This window comes from Mesoplodon densirostris, chromosome 11, assembly GCF_025265405.1.
Source record: "Mesoplodon densirostris isolate mMesDen1 chromosome 11, mMesDen1 primary haplotype, whole genome shotgun sequence".
Taxonomy (NCBI): Eukaryota; Metazoa; Chordata; class Mammalia; order Artiodactyla; family Ziphiidae; genus Mesoplodon; species Mesoplodon densirostris.
In genome coordinates this window covers 81,564,355-81,578,074 of record NC_082671.1, presented here as the reverse complement: position 1 = coordinate 81,578,074, position 13,720 = coordinate 81,564,355, and the positions used below count along the sequence as shown (strand labels likewise).

The 13,720-nt window shown below is 41.6% G+C and overlaps 1 protein-coding gene across 2 annotated transcripts in view; it reads left to right on the top strand.

The window, feature by feature from the left end:
* Positions 1 to 13,720, top strand: part of SLC17A8 (solute carrier family 17 member 8) — a 51,470-nt gene that overhangs the window by 17,933 nt on the left and 19,817 nt on the right. For both annotated transcript variants that reach the window (XM_060112974.1, XM_060112973.1), the window contains exons 2-5: positions 662 to 914; positions 8,970 to 9,088; positions 10,889 to 11,003; positions 12,429 to 12,516. In XM_060112974.1, coding sequence (XP_059968957.1) covers positions 662 to 914; positions 8,970 to 9,088; positions 10,889 to 11,003; positions 12,429 to 12,516 — 575 coding nt within the window. The remainder of the gene's footprint in view (positions 1 to 661; positions 915 to 8,969; positions 9,089 to 10,888; positions 11,004 to 12,428; positions 12,517 to 13,720) is intronic.

Below are 13,720 nucleotides of genomic sequence, written 5' to 3'. Positions count from 1 at the left end.
CATTGCTGTGCGTGGGCTTTCTCTAGTTGCGGTGAGTGAGGGCTACTCTTCATTGTGGTGCACGGGCTTCTCAATATGGTGGCTTCTCTTTGTTGCCGAGCACGGGCTGTAGGTGCATGGGCTTCAGTAGTTGTGGCATGCAGGCTCAGTAGTTGTGGCACATGGGCTCTAGAGCACAGGCTCAGTAGTTGTGGGACACGGGTTCAGTTGCTCCATGGCATGTGGGATCTTCCTGGTCCAGGGCTTGAACCCATGTCCCCTGCATTGGCAGGCGGATTCTTAACCACTGCGTCACCAGGGAAGTCCCAAGCATATTGTTGAGGACACAAACTCTGGACTTGGGCTTGCATCCCACCATAGATGACTTAGCTTCCTCATGTATAAAAGGAAAAGATAACATGATCTACTTCATGTGGTTGTTATGAGATTAAAACAATTTAATGCCTATAAGGGTGCAATATGATATCCAGAATATCAGTAATTTTAGCCATTATAATTTATTTTAGTAATAATGATGATGATGACGTTAAAAAATGCAGGCTGCATCCTACTCTGGGTTTCCTTTTTTCTTTCTTGGTACACTTTTTCTTTTTCTGTAGTACACTTTGTTTTTTTCTGTAATCCTGGTCTTTCTTCTCTGCCCATTCTTTTTCCACTGTAGGAAAATTGATGGGACCAGTGAGGAAGAAGGTAACATTGAGCTGAATGAAGAAGGAAGGCCAGTGCAGACGTCCACGCAGAGCCCCCCACTCTGTGACTGCCACTGCTGTGGCCTCCCCAAGCGCTACATCATTGCCATCATGAGCGGGCTGGGATTCTGCATTTCCTTTGGGATTCGGTGTAACCTTGGAGTTGCCATTGTGGAAATGGTCAACAACAACACTATATATGTTGATGGAAAACCGGAAATTCAGGTCAGTGTCTGTCTATGGTGAGAGTTCTTTCGGCCATGGCTGTATTAATGTTTTAAATTCTTAAAATAAAACACATAGGATTATAAAGGAAACCCATCATTTTAAAATACAGATATAGGTCTTCCCTGGTGGCGCAGTGGTTAAGAATCTGCCTACCAATGCAGGGGACATGGGTTCGAGCCCTGGTCCAGGAAGATCCCACATGCCATGGAGCAACTAAGCCAGTGAGCCACAACTACTGAGCCTGCGCTCTAGAGCCCGCAAGCCACAACTACTGAGCCTGCATGCCACAACTACTGAAGCCCGTTCACCTAGAGCCCGTGCTGTGCAACAAGAGAAGCCACCGCAATGAGAAGCCCACACACCACAATGAAGAGTAGTCCCCGCTTGCCACAACTGGAGAAAAGCCTGCACGCAGCAACGAAGAATCAATGCAGCCAAAAATAAAATAAATAAATAAATAAAAATAAAGCAAAAACATAAAATAAAATACAGATACCAAAATATTTAAAAATCGAATTTGTGATATAGAAACACATGGGCTTCTTTATGATCATGTCAGATGACAAGCTCTAGCAATGGGTCTAATAATTACTGTAATTTTGAAGTCTGAAGGAGAAGCAATAGTTTGAGATAGCAGCAACAACCATCATGTGATATGAACATATTTATAAATTCCACTAGTAACAGAGTCACAGGTACTGATAAATGACTGGGGTTTGTTTCCTACATTCATAGTTACAGGAAATGCTAAAGTTTAGTTAGTGGAAATAAAGATGCTGATTTTTCCCCATTCAAGTTCATAGATCCACATGGTTCCATCCACGGACTCCAGGTTAAGAAACCCCGGTAGAAAGGTAAAGCATGCGGCAAGCATCAAGAGAAGGAAGCAGCAAGTAAAGTGGGGTTAGGTCTTGCAGAGCCTGGTAAGCCATGAGGGGAGATAGGGGTGGGCTTTAAGCAAAGAAGTGGTATGGTCAAATCCATGCTCCAGAACAATCACTGTCCAGCCAGTCATCTCCCAATGGATTGGGATTGGAGTGAGTGGAAGCAGTAGGCCCAGTTCAAAGGCTGTTGTAGTCATAAGCACTTAAATGCTTTAAGCACTCTGATGTCACTTAAATAGTATTGTTTTTATGAATCACTGGAAAGATAAAATCTGGTTTGTTTTTTAAATGGTAGGCCTAGAGAAATATTGAAATTATGGGAGAATAAAACGAAAATATATGCCCAGTTGATACCCAACATATACGTGTTTCATTGTATTGAATACACACACAGGAGTGACACATGTGGAAATCCATCTGTTTGCAGAGAGACATCTAATAGTTCTCTGGTCCCTGCCCATATTTGGGGAAACATTTATTTGTTTATTTATTTTTTAAATTTATTTATTTTATTTATTTTTGGCTGTGTTGGGTCTTCGTTGCTGCGTGCGGGCTTTCTCTAGTTGCGGCAAGCGGGGTCTACTCTTCGTTGCGGTATGCAGGCTTCTCATTGCAGTGGCTTCTCTTGTTGCAGAGCACGGTCTCTAGGCGCATGGGCTTCAGTAGTTGTGGCACACAGGCTCAGTAGTTGTGGCTCGCGGGCTCTAGAGCGCACGCTCAGTAGTTGCAATGCACGCGTTTAACTGCTCCGCAGCATGTGGGATCTTCCCGGACCAGGGCTTGAACCCATGTCCCCTGCATTGGTAGGCAGATTCTTTTTTTTTTTTTTTAATTTATTTTAATTTATTTATTTTTGGCTGTGTTGGGTCTTTGTTGCTGCGCGCAGGCTTTCTCTAGTTGTGGCGAGCGGGGGCTACTCTCCGTTGCGGTGCATGGGCTTCTCACTGCGGTGGCTTCTCTTGTTGCGGAGCACGGGCTCTAGAGCGCATGGGCTTCAGTAGTTCTGGCACACGGGCTCAGTAGTTGTGGCTCATGGTCTCTAGAGCACAAGCTCAGTAGTTGTGGCGCATGAGCTTAGCTGCTCCGCGGCACGTGGGATCTTCCTGGACCAGGGCTCGAACCCGTGTCCCCTGCACTGGCAGGCGGATTCTTAACCACTGTGCCACCAGGGAAGCCCGGTAGGCAGGTTCTTAACCACTGCCCCACCAGGGGAGCCCCGGAGAAACATTTAGATCAGAATTTTCCAAACTGGTGTCTGGAAATCATTGTTCTGTAGGCTGTGCTGTAAAGAAGGTGTCTTATGAACTGGGAGCCTTTACTGTGTTGTGTCCTATGAGAATCTCCAAAAGGGAGTGTGGTGTGCATTGTTTCCTGGACTTGATTGCAGAATGCTTTCTTTCATGCCACATGTGTTTCTTGACAGAAACTGTTCCAGCATTACCTGGAACAGTTTCTGTCAAGCACTGGTTTAGGAAAATTTGATTTCAATTCATTAAAAAGAAGTCTTTAGTTGGCCGGCAGATTTTTGGGGTTTTTTTTTCCTTTTCTTTTTAGCTAAGAGATTATTCTGCCAGAACAAAAGGGTACCATGGAGATTCTTCTAACCATTCTCTTTTTGATGCCACAGCTGAATCTGTTTTAAAAGGATATCCTGATTGTTTATTTTGAGGCGGGGAGGGAGGGCAGTAGAGGTGTGAGGGAGCATGTCATGCATTTTAAAAATAAAGAATGACGTATATTAGTGAGGTTTCAGGTGTGTATCACATGCATTCTGGCAGCCTTTTGTGAGCAAGGGCAGCTAATTAAACTTGTCTGCTGAGGCCCGCATCAAAATGATATGCTAGTTTGCAGTTGTTTGTTGCCTGAAAAGATAGGCTTAGGTCAACAGAATTTGCTTGGAGGTATATGGAAAAGACATTTTGATAAACTTAAGGAACAATGCTGTGCGTGCTCTCTAGTTTCTATGGTTTTGCCCTCTGGAGTCTTAGAGAAACTGATTAAGATCTAAAATATGCTTTACATCATTTTCCCTGGCCTTATAAGTAGGAGTTTAGTAGCATTTCAGAAGTTCCAATTTATAGCAGGCCATTTCTCTCGTATCCAAATAGAACAAAGCTTAGATATCATCTGAGCATGTTCAACCCGATGACAAAGATTTCACTAAGTGTATTACAAAAAGCTCTCAATGGCTGGTATATTTGTTTGGTTGGTTTTATGGGAGAAAAACTAGATATTTTGCACTGAGATATTTTAAAATCTTCATTTTCAGCAGAGGGAGAGAAGTAAGCAGTGTGAATTGGTAGGTCTTGCAAATAAATGGCATATATTCTATTAGTGGTATAAAGGGTAGTTTTAGTTGATGTGTGAGTAATCATTTTTAGTTTAACAATTATGAGTTTTAAAACACGTGAATCACTTAGAACAGTGTCTGGCATGTGGTAAGCAATAAATAACTAAAGTTTGAGCAACTTTGAGATTGGTTCCCATTACCCTCAGGAAAAACCCAAACTCCTTCTCATGAATCATGAGCCCTGTAGGGTTAAGAAGAATTGGGCTTTGGAATTGGCCAGACATGGTTTCAGACTTGACTCTGTTGTTTATTAGCTCTGGGATCTTGAGCAAGTTGCCCTTCTGTCTTGGTCAGGGATTGCTGGTTGCAAGGAATAGAATTGCAGGGAAACCAGCTGAAGTTAAGAAGGAAATTACAGTGGGGCTATAGGGGATCTCACGAAAGTGAAGTGCAGAAAGCAAATCTGCTGTGTATGTTTGTGCAGTCTGCACCCTGGACAGGGGAGCCCAGCCTGAGGTGGGACCAAAATCCAGGCTGTACCTTACTGTGGGGAGGAAAAGGAGCCAGGAAGGGCAGAGTGGAGCTGGACCTCATGGGAACTAGGAAATGCTTAGCTTAGTCTCCAACTTGCTTGCTGTGCAGTGTCTTGCATCTGCTGCTCTCTGAGTCTGCTCCATTCTCCCAGGTCTCTCCATGGACTGTTGTTTTTGTTTTTTCCCTTTCTTTTTTTAAGAGAAATTTATTTATTTATTTTTGGCTGCGTCAGGTCTTAGTTGCTGCACACAGGCTCTTTGTTGCGGCGCACGGGCTTCTCTCTAGTGGTGCCGCGTGGGTTACCGAGCACGTGGGCTCAGTAGTTGCATTGCATGGACTTAGTTACCCCACGGCATGTGGCATCTCAGTTCCCCGACCAGGGATCGAACCTGTGTCCCCTGCATTGGAAGGCGGATTCTTAACCACTGGACCACCAGGGAAGTTCTTCCTTTTTCTTTAACCATGGCTTCTCACTGCCCTCCAAAGCTGAAGTTCTTTGAGCCGTTGCCTTGCTGGGGAGCTGACTTACTTGGCCCTGACTCCAGTGGGACTTGTTTCAATTCAAGTGTTCAGTATTGTCTAACTAGAATCTCTGGGTTCAGATTAGAGAGAGAGAGAGAGAGAGAGAGAGAGAGAGAGTGAGTGAGAGTGAGTGAGAGAGAGAGAGAGACAGGTGGGCTGAGTCCAACCCATGCCTTGGCTCCCTCTACTCAGGTGTCCAGTCACAGGGGAGAGGCCCATGGCTCTGGGGGAGGAAGAGAATCCTCTTAGAAGCAAACGTGTGTAGGGGGCCAGGAACTGGCATTTCTAGCAATTCTTTGCTAATCCTCATTGCCTTATTGTGAAATGGGAATAAAAGGCCTGCTTTACAGATCAAATGAGATAATCTGGCACCAATTTATTAAAGACCTATATTACTTTCCTAAGGCTACTGTAACAAATTACCACAAACACGGTGGCTTAAAACAATAGGAACTTAGTCTCTCATATCCAGGGAGACCAGAAGTCCGAATCAAAGTGTCAGCAGGTCCACACTTCCTCCAAAGGCTCTAGGGGAGGATCCTTCCTCGCCTCTTCCAGCTTCTGGTGGCTCCAGGTGTTCCTTGGCTTGTGGCAGCATCACTCCAATCTCTGCTTCCATCTTCACATGGCCTTCTTTCTGTGTACCTTCTCTTATGTCTCAAATCTCCCCCTGCCCTTCTCTTGCAAGGACACGTCTTTGGATTTAGGGCCCAGCTAGATGATCCAGGAAAACTCATCTCAAGATCCTTGACTTTATCACATCAGCAAAACCCTTTTCTCGAATAAGGCAGCATTCATAGATTCTGGAGATTTTGTGCATATATCGTTTGGGGCCCTTTTTTCAGCCTAGCACAGTACCTGACACAGTGCTTGGCTTATAATAATAGCTCAGACATGAGGCCATTATGATTGTAATGGGCTCAAGAGATAATGAAAGTCAGTCCTCCGCAGGCACAAGTGCTCTTCTTCAGGTATCATTTCTCCAATGGACAGAAGCACCATTTCGTCAGAGAGAAAGACATGAGCAAGGGACAAGGTGATTGACAGTTAGCTGCTGGTTGAAGTGGATCCCTCTGTCTTGGATCCTTGGATTCTTGGGGCATTCTGTGACTCAAGGCAAAGAAGTCCAGTCTCTACTTCTCAGTGAGAAAGTCAAGTCTCCGCAGCAATGGAAAGAATATAGTTTTTTTGGGTCAAGTAGGTAAGAGGGCTTGGTCTTGGCTCTCTTTATAACTGGTTGTATGACCTTGGGCAAGTAAATTAATCTCTCTAAGCCTCAATTTCCTCTTCTATAAAAAATGAGATAAAAATAGTTACCTCTACGTGTTGTAAGGATTAGAAGAGGAAACACATGGAAAGTGACTTAAAATCATGACCCTCTTCACTCAGTGCTTCCCTCTGTCTCTGAGTAAAAGCCAAGGTCCTTATGATGAGTTAAAGGGCCCTTCATCATTTGAACCTCTCTTATTTTTATTTATTTATTTATTTATTTATTTTTTGTGGTACACGGGCCTTTCACTGCTGTGGCCTCTCCCGTTGCGGAGCACAGACTCCGGACGTGCAGGCCCAGTGGCCATGGCTCACGGGCCCAGCTGCTCCGCGGCATGTGGGATCCTCCCGGACCGGGGCACAAACCCATGGCCCCTGCATCGGCAGGCGGACTCTCAACCACTGCGCCACCAGGGAAGCCCTGAACCTCTCTTATTTTAATGCCTATTATCCTTTTCTTCACGTTTACCCTCCTCTACTGACATCTTGCCATTCCTCTAACACACAAGACGCATCCTTACCTCAGGGCCTTTGCACTTGCTATTTCTCTGCCTGGAAAGCTTTCTTTTCAGAAAATGAACAGCATGACTTGCTCCCTTTCTTCCTTTAGGACTTTACTCAACAATCTCACTGAAGCCTCACTGAAGCCTTTCCTGGCCACTCTATCTAAAATTTCACCCTACTTCATTCCTATACAACATTTCTGTCCCCTTTTCTGCTTTATTTTTTTCTTCTTATCACTGATCACCATCTAACATAGTATGCACTTGTATACTTTCTGCCATCCCCACTGGCATCTTTGTGAAAGTAGCAATTACTGTCATTGTTCACTGCTGTATCCCCAGTGCCTAGAACAATGTGTGGCATGAAGTAGCATGAAATAAAAATTTGGTAAGCTGGTTTGAATGAATGATTGTTAGTCCCATTTTACTCTTGAGCTTCAACTTCCTAATCTGCAAAGTGGGAACTACAGTACAGAGCACAGGCCAATGTTACCTGGACTGTGATCTCCTCAAGGCAAAGGCAATACTTGTTTGAGTTTGTATTTATACTGTCTATCACCTGACCTGGCACACAGGAGGCATGAGGTGCATGTTGAATAAATGAGCAAATTATTGTATAACAATTTGTGGGAAAATAAACTGTGATGAAAACTTATGAGATGTTGGGGACATCCCTGGTGGTCCAGTGGTTAAGACTCCGCACTCCCAATGCAGGGGGCCTGGGTTCGATCCCCGGTCGGGGAACTAGATCCTGCATGCCTGCCGCAACTAAGTGTTTGCATACTGCAACTAAGAGGCCTGCAGGCTGCAACTAAGATCCTGCATGCTGCAACGAAGACCCGGTGCAGCCTAAATAAATATATAAATAAATAAATAACTTTTTTAAAAAGAAAATTTGTGAGATGTAGTATGTTGATAATTAAGAACCCTTACTCCGTAATAGGAACATCTTGCATTTTGATTTCAATGCTTTACAAAGCCATTCATTTATTCATTCATTTGGCAAATCCTTATTTGCCCCTTCTACATTACAGGCATTTGTTTCAGGTACTAAGGCTACAAAGTCAAAAGGACATGGCTGCCACCTTAGAGTTACTCGCCAGCCCATGTGGGAAGTGGACACATGAAGGGCAAGTTTGAGAACAGTGTGAGTGCCATGGCTGCAAGAACAGAGGGCTGTGGACCAAGCCTAGGAAAATGACCACTTCAGTTCAGGGCAGTTGAGTAGCTTCCTCAGAGGAGGGATATTTGTAGGGAGCCTGAAAAGGATGAGGTACTATGGCTGGGGAAGAAAGTGAGGAAAGGCTCTCTAACCCTCAAGAATCACATTTTCAATGACCTAAGCGTTGTGGAAGGGTATTTTGTTGTTATCATCGTCATCACCATAACAACAATAATGGCTGCTAACACTTCTTGAGACTACACTATATTCCAGGCATTATCCTAATGTGTTAAATGCAAAATCTCTAAGCAGAGGGATAACCTACTAGAAATATTTATGGTGTTTATCCCCACACATACTATAGGGAGGTAGAATAGGTTTTATTATCCTCATTATGAAACGAGAGACTTAACACTCTCATTCCCTTTGTGCTGTCACTAAACTGGTATCTGAATAACCTAGTAAATATCCTAATAAACCTAGAATTTATTTTTTGTTTTCTTTGCAAGTTGTTTTGTTTTCTTCCTAGCACTCATTATTCTGTGTGTATATATATATATACACACATATACATATATATAATATATACACACATACATGTATATATGTACACACATATACATATATATATGCACATATACATCTATTTTTTTCTTTTTTAAAATTTGTACATAATCTCTCCTTTCTATCACTAGAACTTGAGGTCAGTGACAGCCAGGACTTTGTTTTATCCTATATCCCAAGCACACAAGAGGCCCTCCATAAAATATTCTTTGAATAAAGGAGGGAAGGAAAGACCTCATGGGGTTATTGTGTAGGATGATCAATGAATAATTATGGTCAAGTGTTTTCTTCCAAACACAACTGTATCTGATTTCTTGTTTCCAGACAGCACAATTTAACTGGGATCCAGAGACGGTGGGCCTTATCCATGGATCTTTTTTCTGGGGTTATATTGTGACACAAATTCCAGGTGGTTTCATTTCAAATAAGTTTGCTGCTAACAGGTAAGATAAATTGATATAACATGAGTGCTGCACAGATCATAATATGGCTTTGTACTCTTATAAAATCTGCATAATTGGCTCTCAGTTTAGGGGTACAGAATGAAAGATAGAAGCCGTTCCTAAGGATGTGATTCACAGACATTGATCTTATATGATCCTGTTCTTAAGAGTCTCTTTTTGTTTACTTTTTTGTCTAATCTAATCTATCTTGCAATTCTTTAAATGATTATGTAATAAAAAGATCAATTGCATCCGAGTCAGGAGAAACCGTTCCTGGACCCTAAGTAACTCACTTGGTGACCTCTACTGGGTTCCTTTTTTCTCTGGGCCTCAGTTTCTTCATCTGTGAAATGAAACGGATTAGATTGTGTTTGAGTTGCCTTTGACCAATGACATTCTGTGATGCTCTGTACTATGTTAATATCATCCTGTTCCATACAAGTTTTGTCATGTGAGTAGGAGGGGCTAGTCTCTAGATTGCAAGATGTATTTAATGCCCTTGAGATTCTATGGTAGGTGTTTGAGCAATTAAAAGTGGGTCCAAGACAAAATGAGCTGCTTCAAGGAGTAATAAGTTCTCTGTCACTAAAGGTATTCAAGCAGAAATGATGGCCACTTGGGGGAGATATAGTATGTATATGTACCAGAAAAGGAGTGTACTAATTATTTCCAAGTCTCTTCTAGTTGTAATTGACTTTACATATGCGGATTTTGTGAAGTGTATACTTTATAAAGCAGTGTTTTTCAAACTCTAAAACAGAGCTCTTTAGATAGTAATAAAATCAATAGTGATTTACCAATGACCATTTTCTAAAAAAAAAGAGGGAGAAATAGAAGAAAAGGTAATCAAATAGAATAAAATAGAATAGAAAATATCTTAGCTCATTGCACATTTAAGTATTGGTTTTTGAAACTTGTTTCGGTTACATTTGTGTATATCAGTGTGTTGAGTTGCAGTATAAAATATATTTTGTTTTATGGGTCAAGGACAAAAAAGTTTGAAAGTCATCTTGTATAAGCATGACTCATATTTACTTATGTTCTTGTGTAGTTTGTGTCCTTTATTGTCACTTACCTGTTGTATTCTTCTTAAAAAGTGATAAAATATTAGTTCTTATGGTCTCTGGGGTTACTACGTACACTTCTGCCCTAAGAAGAAATAACATATAAAATGATTTCGCAGCATGTAAAAAGGGCTGAAGCATCACTAACATGTGTGAGAAAGGAAGAAAATGCTGCCGGCTCTCTTTTCCCAGGACACTCCTGTCCAGGCAGGGAGGAGAAGGCACATGGTACTTGGCAGAGAGCTGGGGGCTAAGACAGGTACACAGCCTGTCTTGTGCTTGGCTGGTCCCAGGACACAGCATGCTTCTCAGATAGTCAGTATCCCCATCTGGTAAAGTGAGAGCAGAATTGGGAAGCAGGAGACACCACCCAAATGTGCAGAAGTCATGAGGTAATGGTCAGAATGGATCAGTTGGGTAGAAACAAGAAGAAGGGTGGGTCTTCAGCAAGCTTACCTCATGCTGGTCAATCTCCAGCTTCAGGATCTCATCTAGGCAGGACATCCCTGTACTGCCCCAAACCTTCCCATGATTGGTCCAGGGACTGGAGCTTGGGAATCAAAGCAGCCCAACAGTCTAGCTTGGAACACACCAGATCTTAACACAACATCTATTTCTCTTTCCATTAATTTCTATAGTGATCTTCTATAAACTGTTAGGTTTGTTCCTGATGTTTAACTAACATGCCACATCCATTAGTGGGCCTGCCCACTAACACAGTGTTTTGGTCCCTCAGGGTCTTTGGAGCCGCCATCTTCTTAACATCGACCTTGAACATGTTCATTCCTTCTGCAGCCAGAGTACATTACGGATGTGTCATGTGTGTGAGAATTTTGCAAGGTCTAGTGGAGGTAGGAGATTCTTAACAAAGTTTGATATTGCTGGAGACAACATGGTCTTTAGAAATTTCAGCTTTTGAAGAAAACCTCCTTTACTCAGTTTTCCTATCTTCCACCTTGTCCTGCTATCTGAACTCTCTGGTTATGATTACAATTATGAATACTTTAATTAAAATGCCTTGTATGATTCCAAATTTATACCCAATAAAGGACCATTTCATAGAGGGCAGAATTTCAGATGAGCCAGGAGTGATCTTAGAGATAATCCAACCCCTTTCATTTAATAAAATTTGAAATGGAAAGCCCCAAACCTACAGTTCACATAGCAAGGGCCCTTTCCACTAAAACAGTTTAAATGGACTTATTAATAAATCTGTAAATTTCCAAGAGTGTAGTCTTACACAGAGATTTAACTTGATGAAGGAGGTAGAATAATATAGAGCCAGAAAGTAAATATTTTGCCCTTTGCTGGCCATACTATGGTCTGTTGCAATGACTCAACTCTGCCATTGTAATGCAAAAGCAGCCAGAGACAATATGTAAACATGTGGGCATGGCTACTTTCCAGTAAAACTTTTTGGACACTGATATTTGCATTTCATATGATTATCACATGCCAGGAAATATTCTTCTTCTTTCAATTTTTTTTTCTGCCCACTTAAAAATGTAAAAGCCATCTTTACTTTAAGGCTGAACAAAAATAGATGGTGGGGCCATATCAGGCTATAGTTTGCCAATACCTGATGTAGAGAAATGTTTCCCAAACTCAGTCATTCACCTCTAACCTTTGTCACTTTTGTCACATTCACAGTACGATTTATACTATTATTTGCCTATAGTTTTTCCCTAGGTCAATTCACTTCAAAACAAAACAAAACAAAATAAAAGAACCTATCATAAGCAACAATATCTTTGATATCATGGGCTTGATGTACTAGTTATATTTTATTTCTAAAGCATGTTATAATATAGATGTAACAATTATAATAAAAAATGTAGGTTGTTGTAGCACCTTAAATCCAACTTTAATCCCACTAGAGGGGCATATACCACACTTCAGAAAATACTGACATGGTAGGGAGAACATGATATTAGCAGCCGTGAAGACTAGAATCTAATAACTTAATGGCTCTGAGCCTCAGGTTCTGTATCTTGAAATGACAGGATGGACTGGCTGGTTGTGGAAATCCCTTTCTACACTGATATTCTATAATAATATGAAATATAAAGACCCCTTCCCTATTCCCCACCATGCTTACGTTTGAACTAGTATTTGAATTTCAGCATCTGTGCCATGAGCCAAAATAGCTGACACATGTTATTTAGTATCTGTAAATTAGGTTTTGAACTGTAGTGTTAAAGAAGCAAAATCTGTGTTTTAAACACAAAAAGAAACTGGAGTCGAATCAAATAATCTATTTTCAACTGTTTTGCCAGGGTGTGACCTACCCAGCCTGCCATGGGATGTGGAGTAAGTGGGCACCGCCTTTGGAGAGAAGCCGACTGGCCACAACTTCTTTTTGTGGTAAGTGTATTAGAACCATAACAAGTTTCATTTAGGAATGCTTTTGGCTTCAAGTGAAGACCCTACTAAATAGAATTTATTTTTTTCACATAACAGAAGTCCAGAGGTAAATTGTTACTAGTATTGATCCTGCTGCTCCGTGATCTATCCAGGGACTATGCACATTCAGACTTTTTACTCCACTATCCTCACAGTGATAACTTTTTACATTCATGCGTGTTCCTCATGCTCACAAAATGGCTGTCACAGCTCCAGGTATCAAGTCCACATTTAATGTGGCAGAAAGAAGTGGGGATAGGTGTCCTAACCATATCTGTTCCTTTCACTAGGAAAGCAAAAGCTTTCCCAAACTCCCTAGCAGCCTTCCATTTATATTTCCTTGGTTCTAATTGTGTCATATACTTTACTAACTGCAGAGGAGGCTAGGAAAGCAAGTGTCTAGTTTTTCTAGCATCTTTAATAGACAAAGGTAAGAAAGAAGGTGTTGGAGCTGGTTGTAGGATTAGCCAACAAATGATATTTTCCAAAGTTCAAAACAGAAGATATATCAATAGAATCATCAAGGCCCCCACTCCTTTTCACAAATGAAGAAATTAAAACTAAAGTTTAAAGTTTAGTTTCATTGAACTGAAACGAAAGTCCAACGACTTGCCCAAGGTCACACAGCTACTAAGTTAAGGAGCTGGATCTAGACCACCTGGTTCTTGATTCAGAACTTTCATTACTACACACTACTATGTACACATTGTCATAGAAGCTGTTTAATCAATTTTTGCCATTATCTTCCAGATAAAAACGAAGTGGACACCATCCATCTTACCCAAAAGTAAATTAATGGCTCTTAAGTAGTGATGTGACTTAAATTCCTGGGTCTCCAAACTTCACCTTGCTAAGGTTGCCTCATTTGAAGCCATGTCTTTGGGACTGGCCCCTCTATGAATCTCTGAGAGTAATTGGCATTCAGAAGAGTCTACTAGGTATTGATTAACATTTGAACAAGAACAGCACATGCTGCCACCAATATTTTCAAATATTTTTTATGGGAGAAGGGGCCAAGAAAGACAAAAGTGCCTTAGGCCACGAAAGTCACAATGGGCCCATGTAGAATTAGGATCAGAATTTAGTTCTGCTTAGTTTTTCAGGCTAGCATGTCTTTCCTAACTGTAGCTAACCTGTATTTCTTAGCTAAAGAGGAAGCTTTATT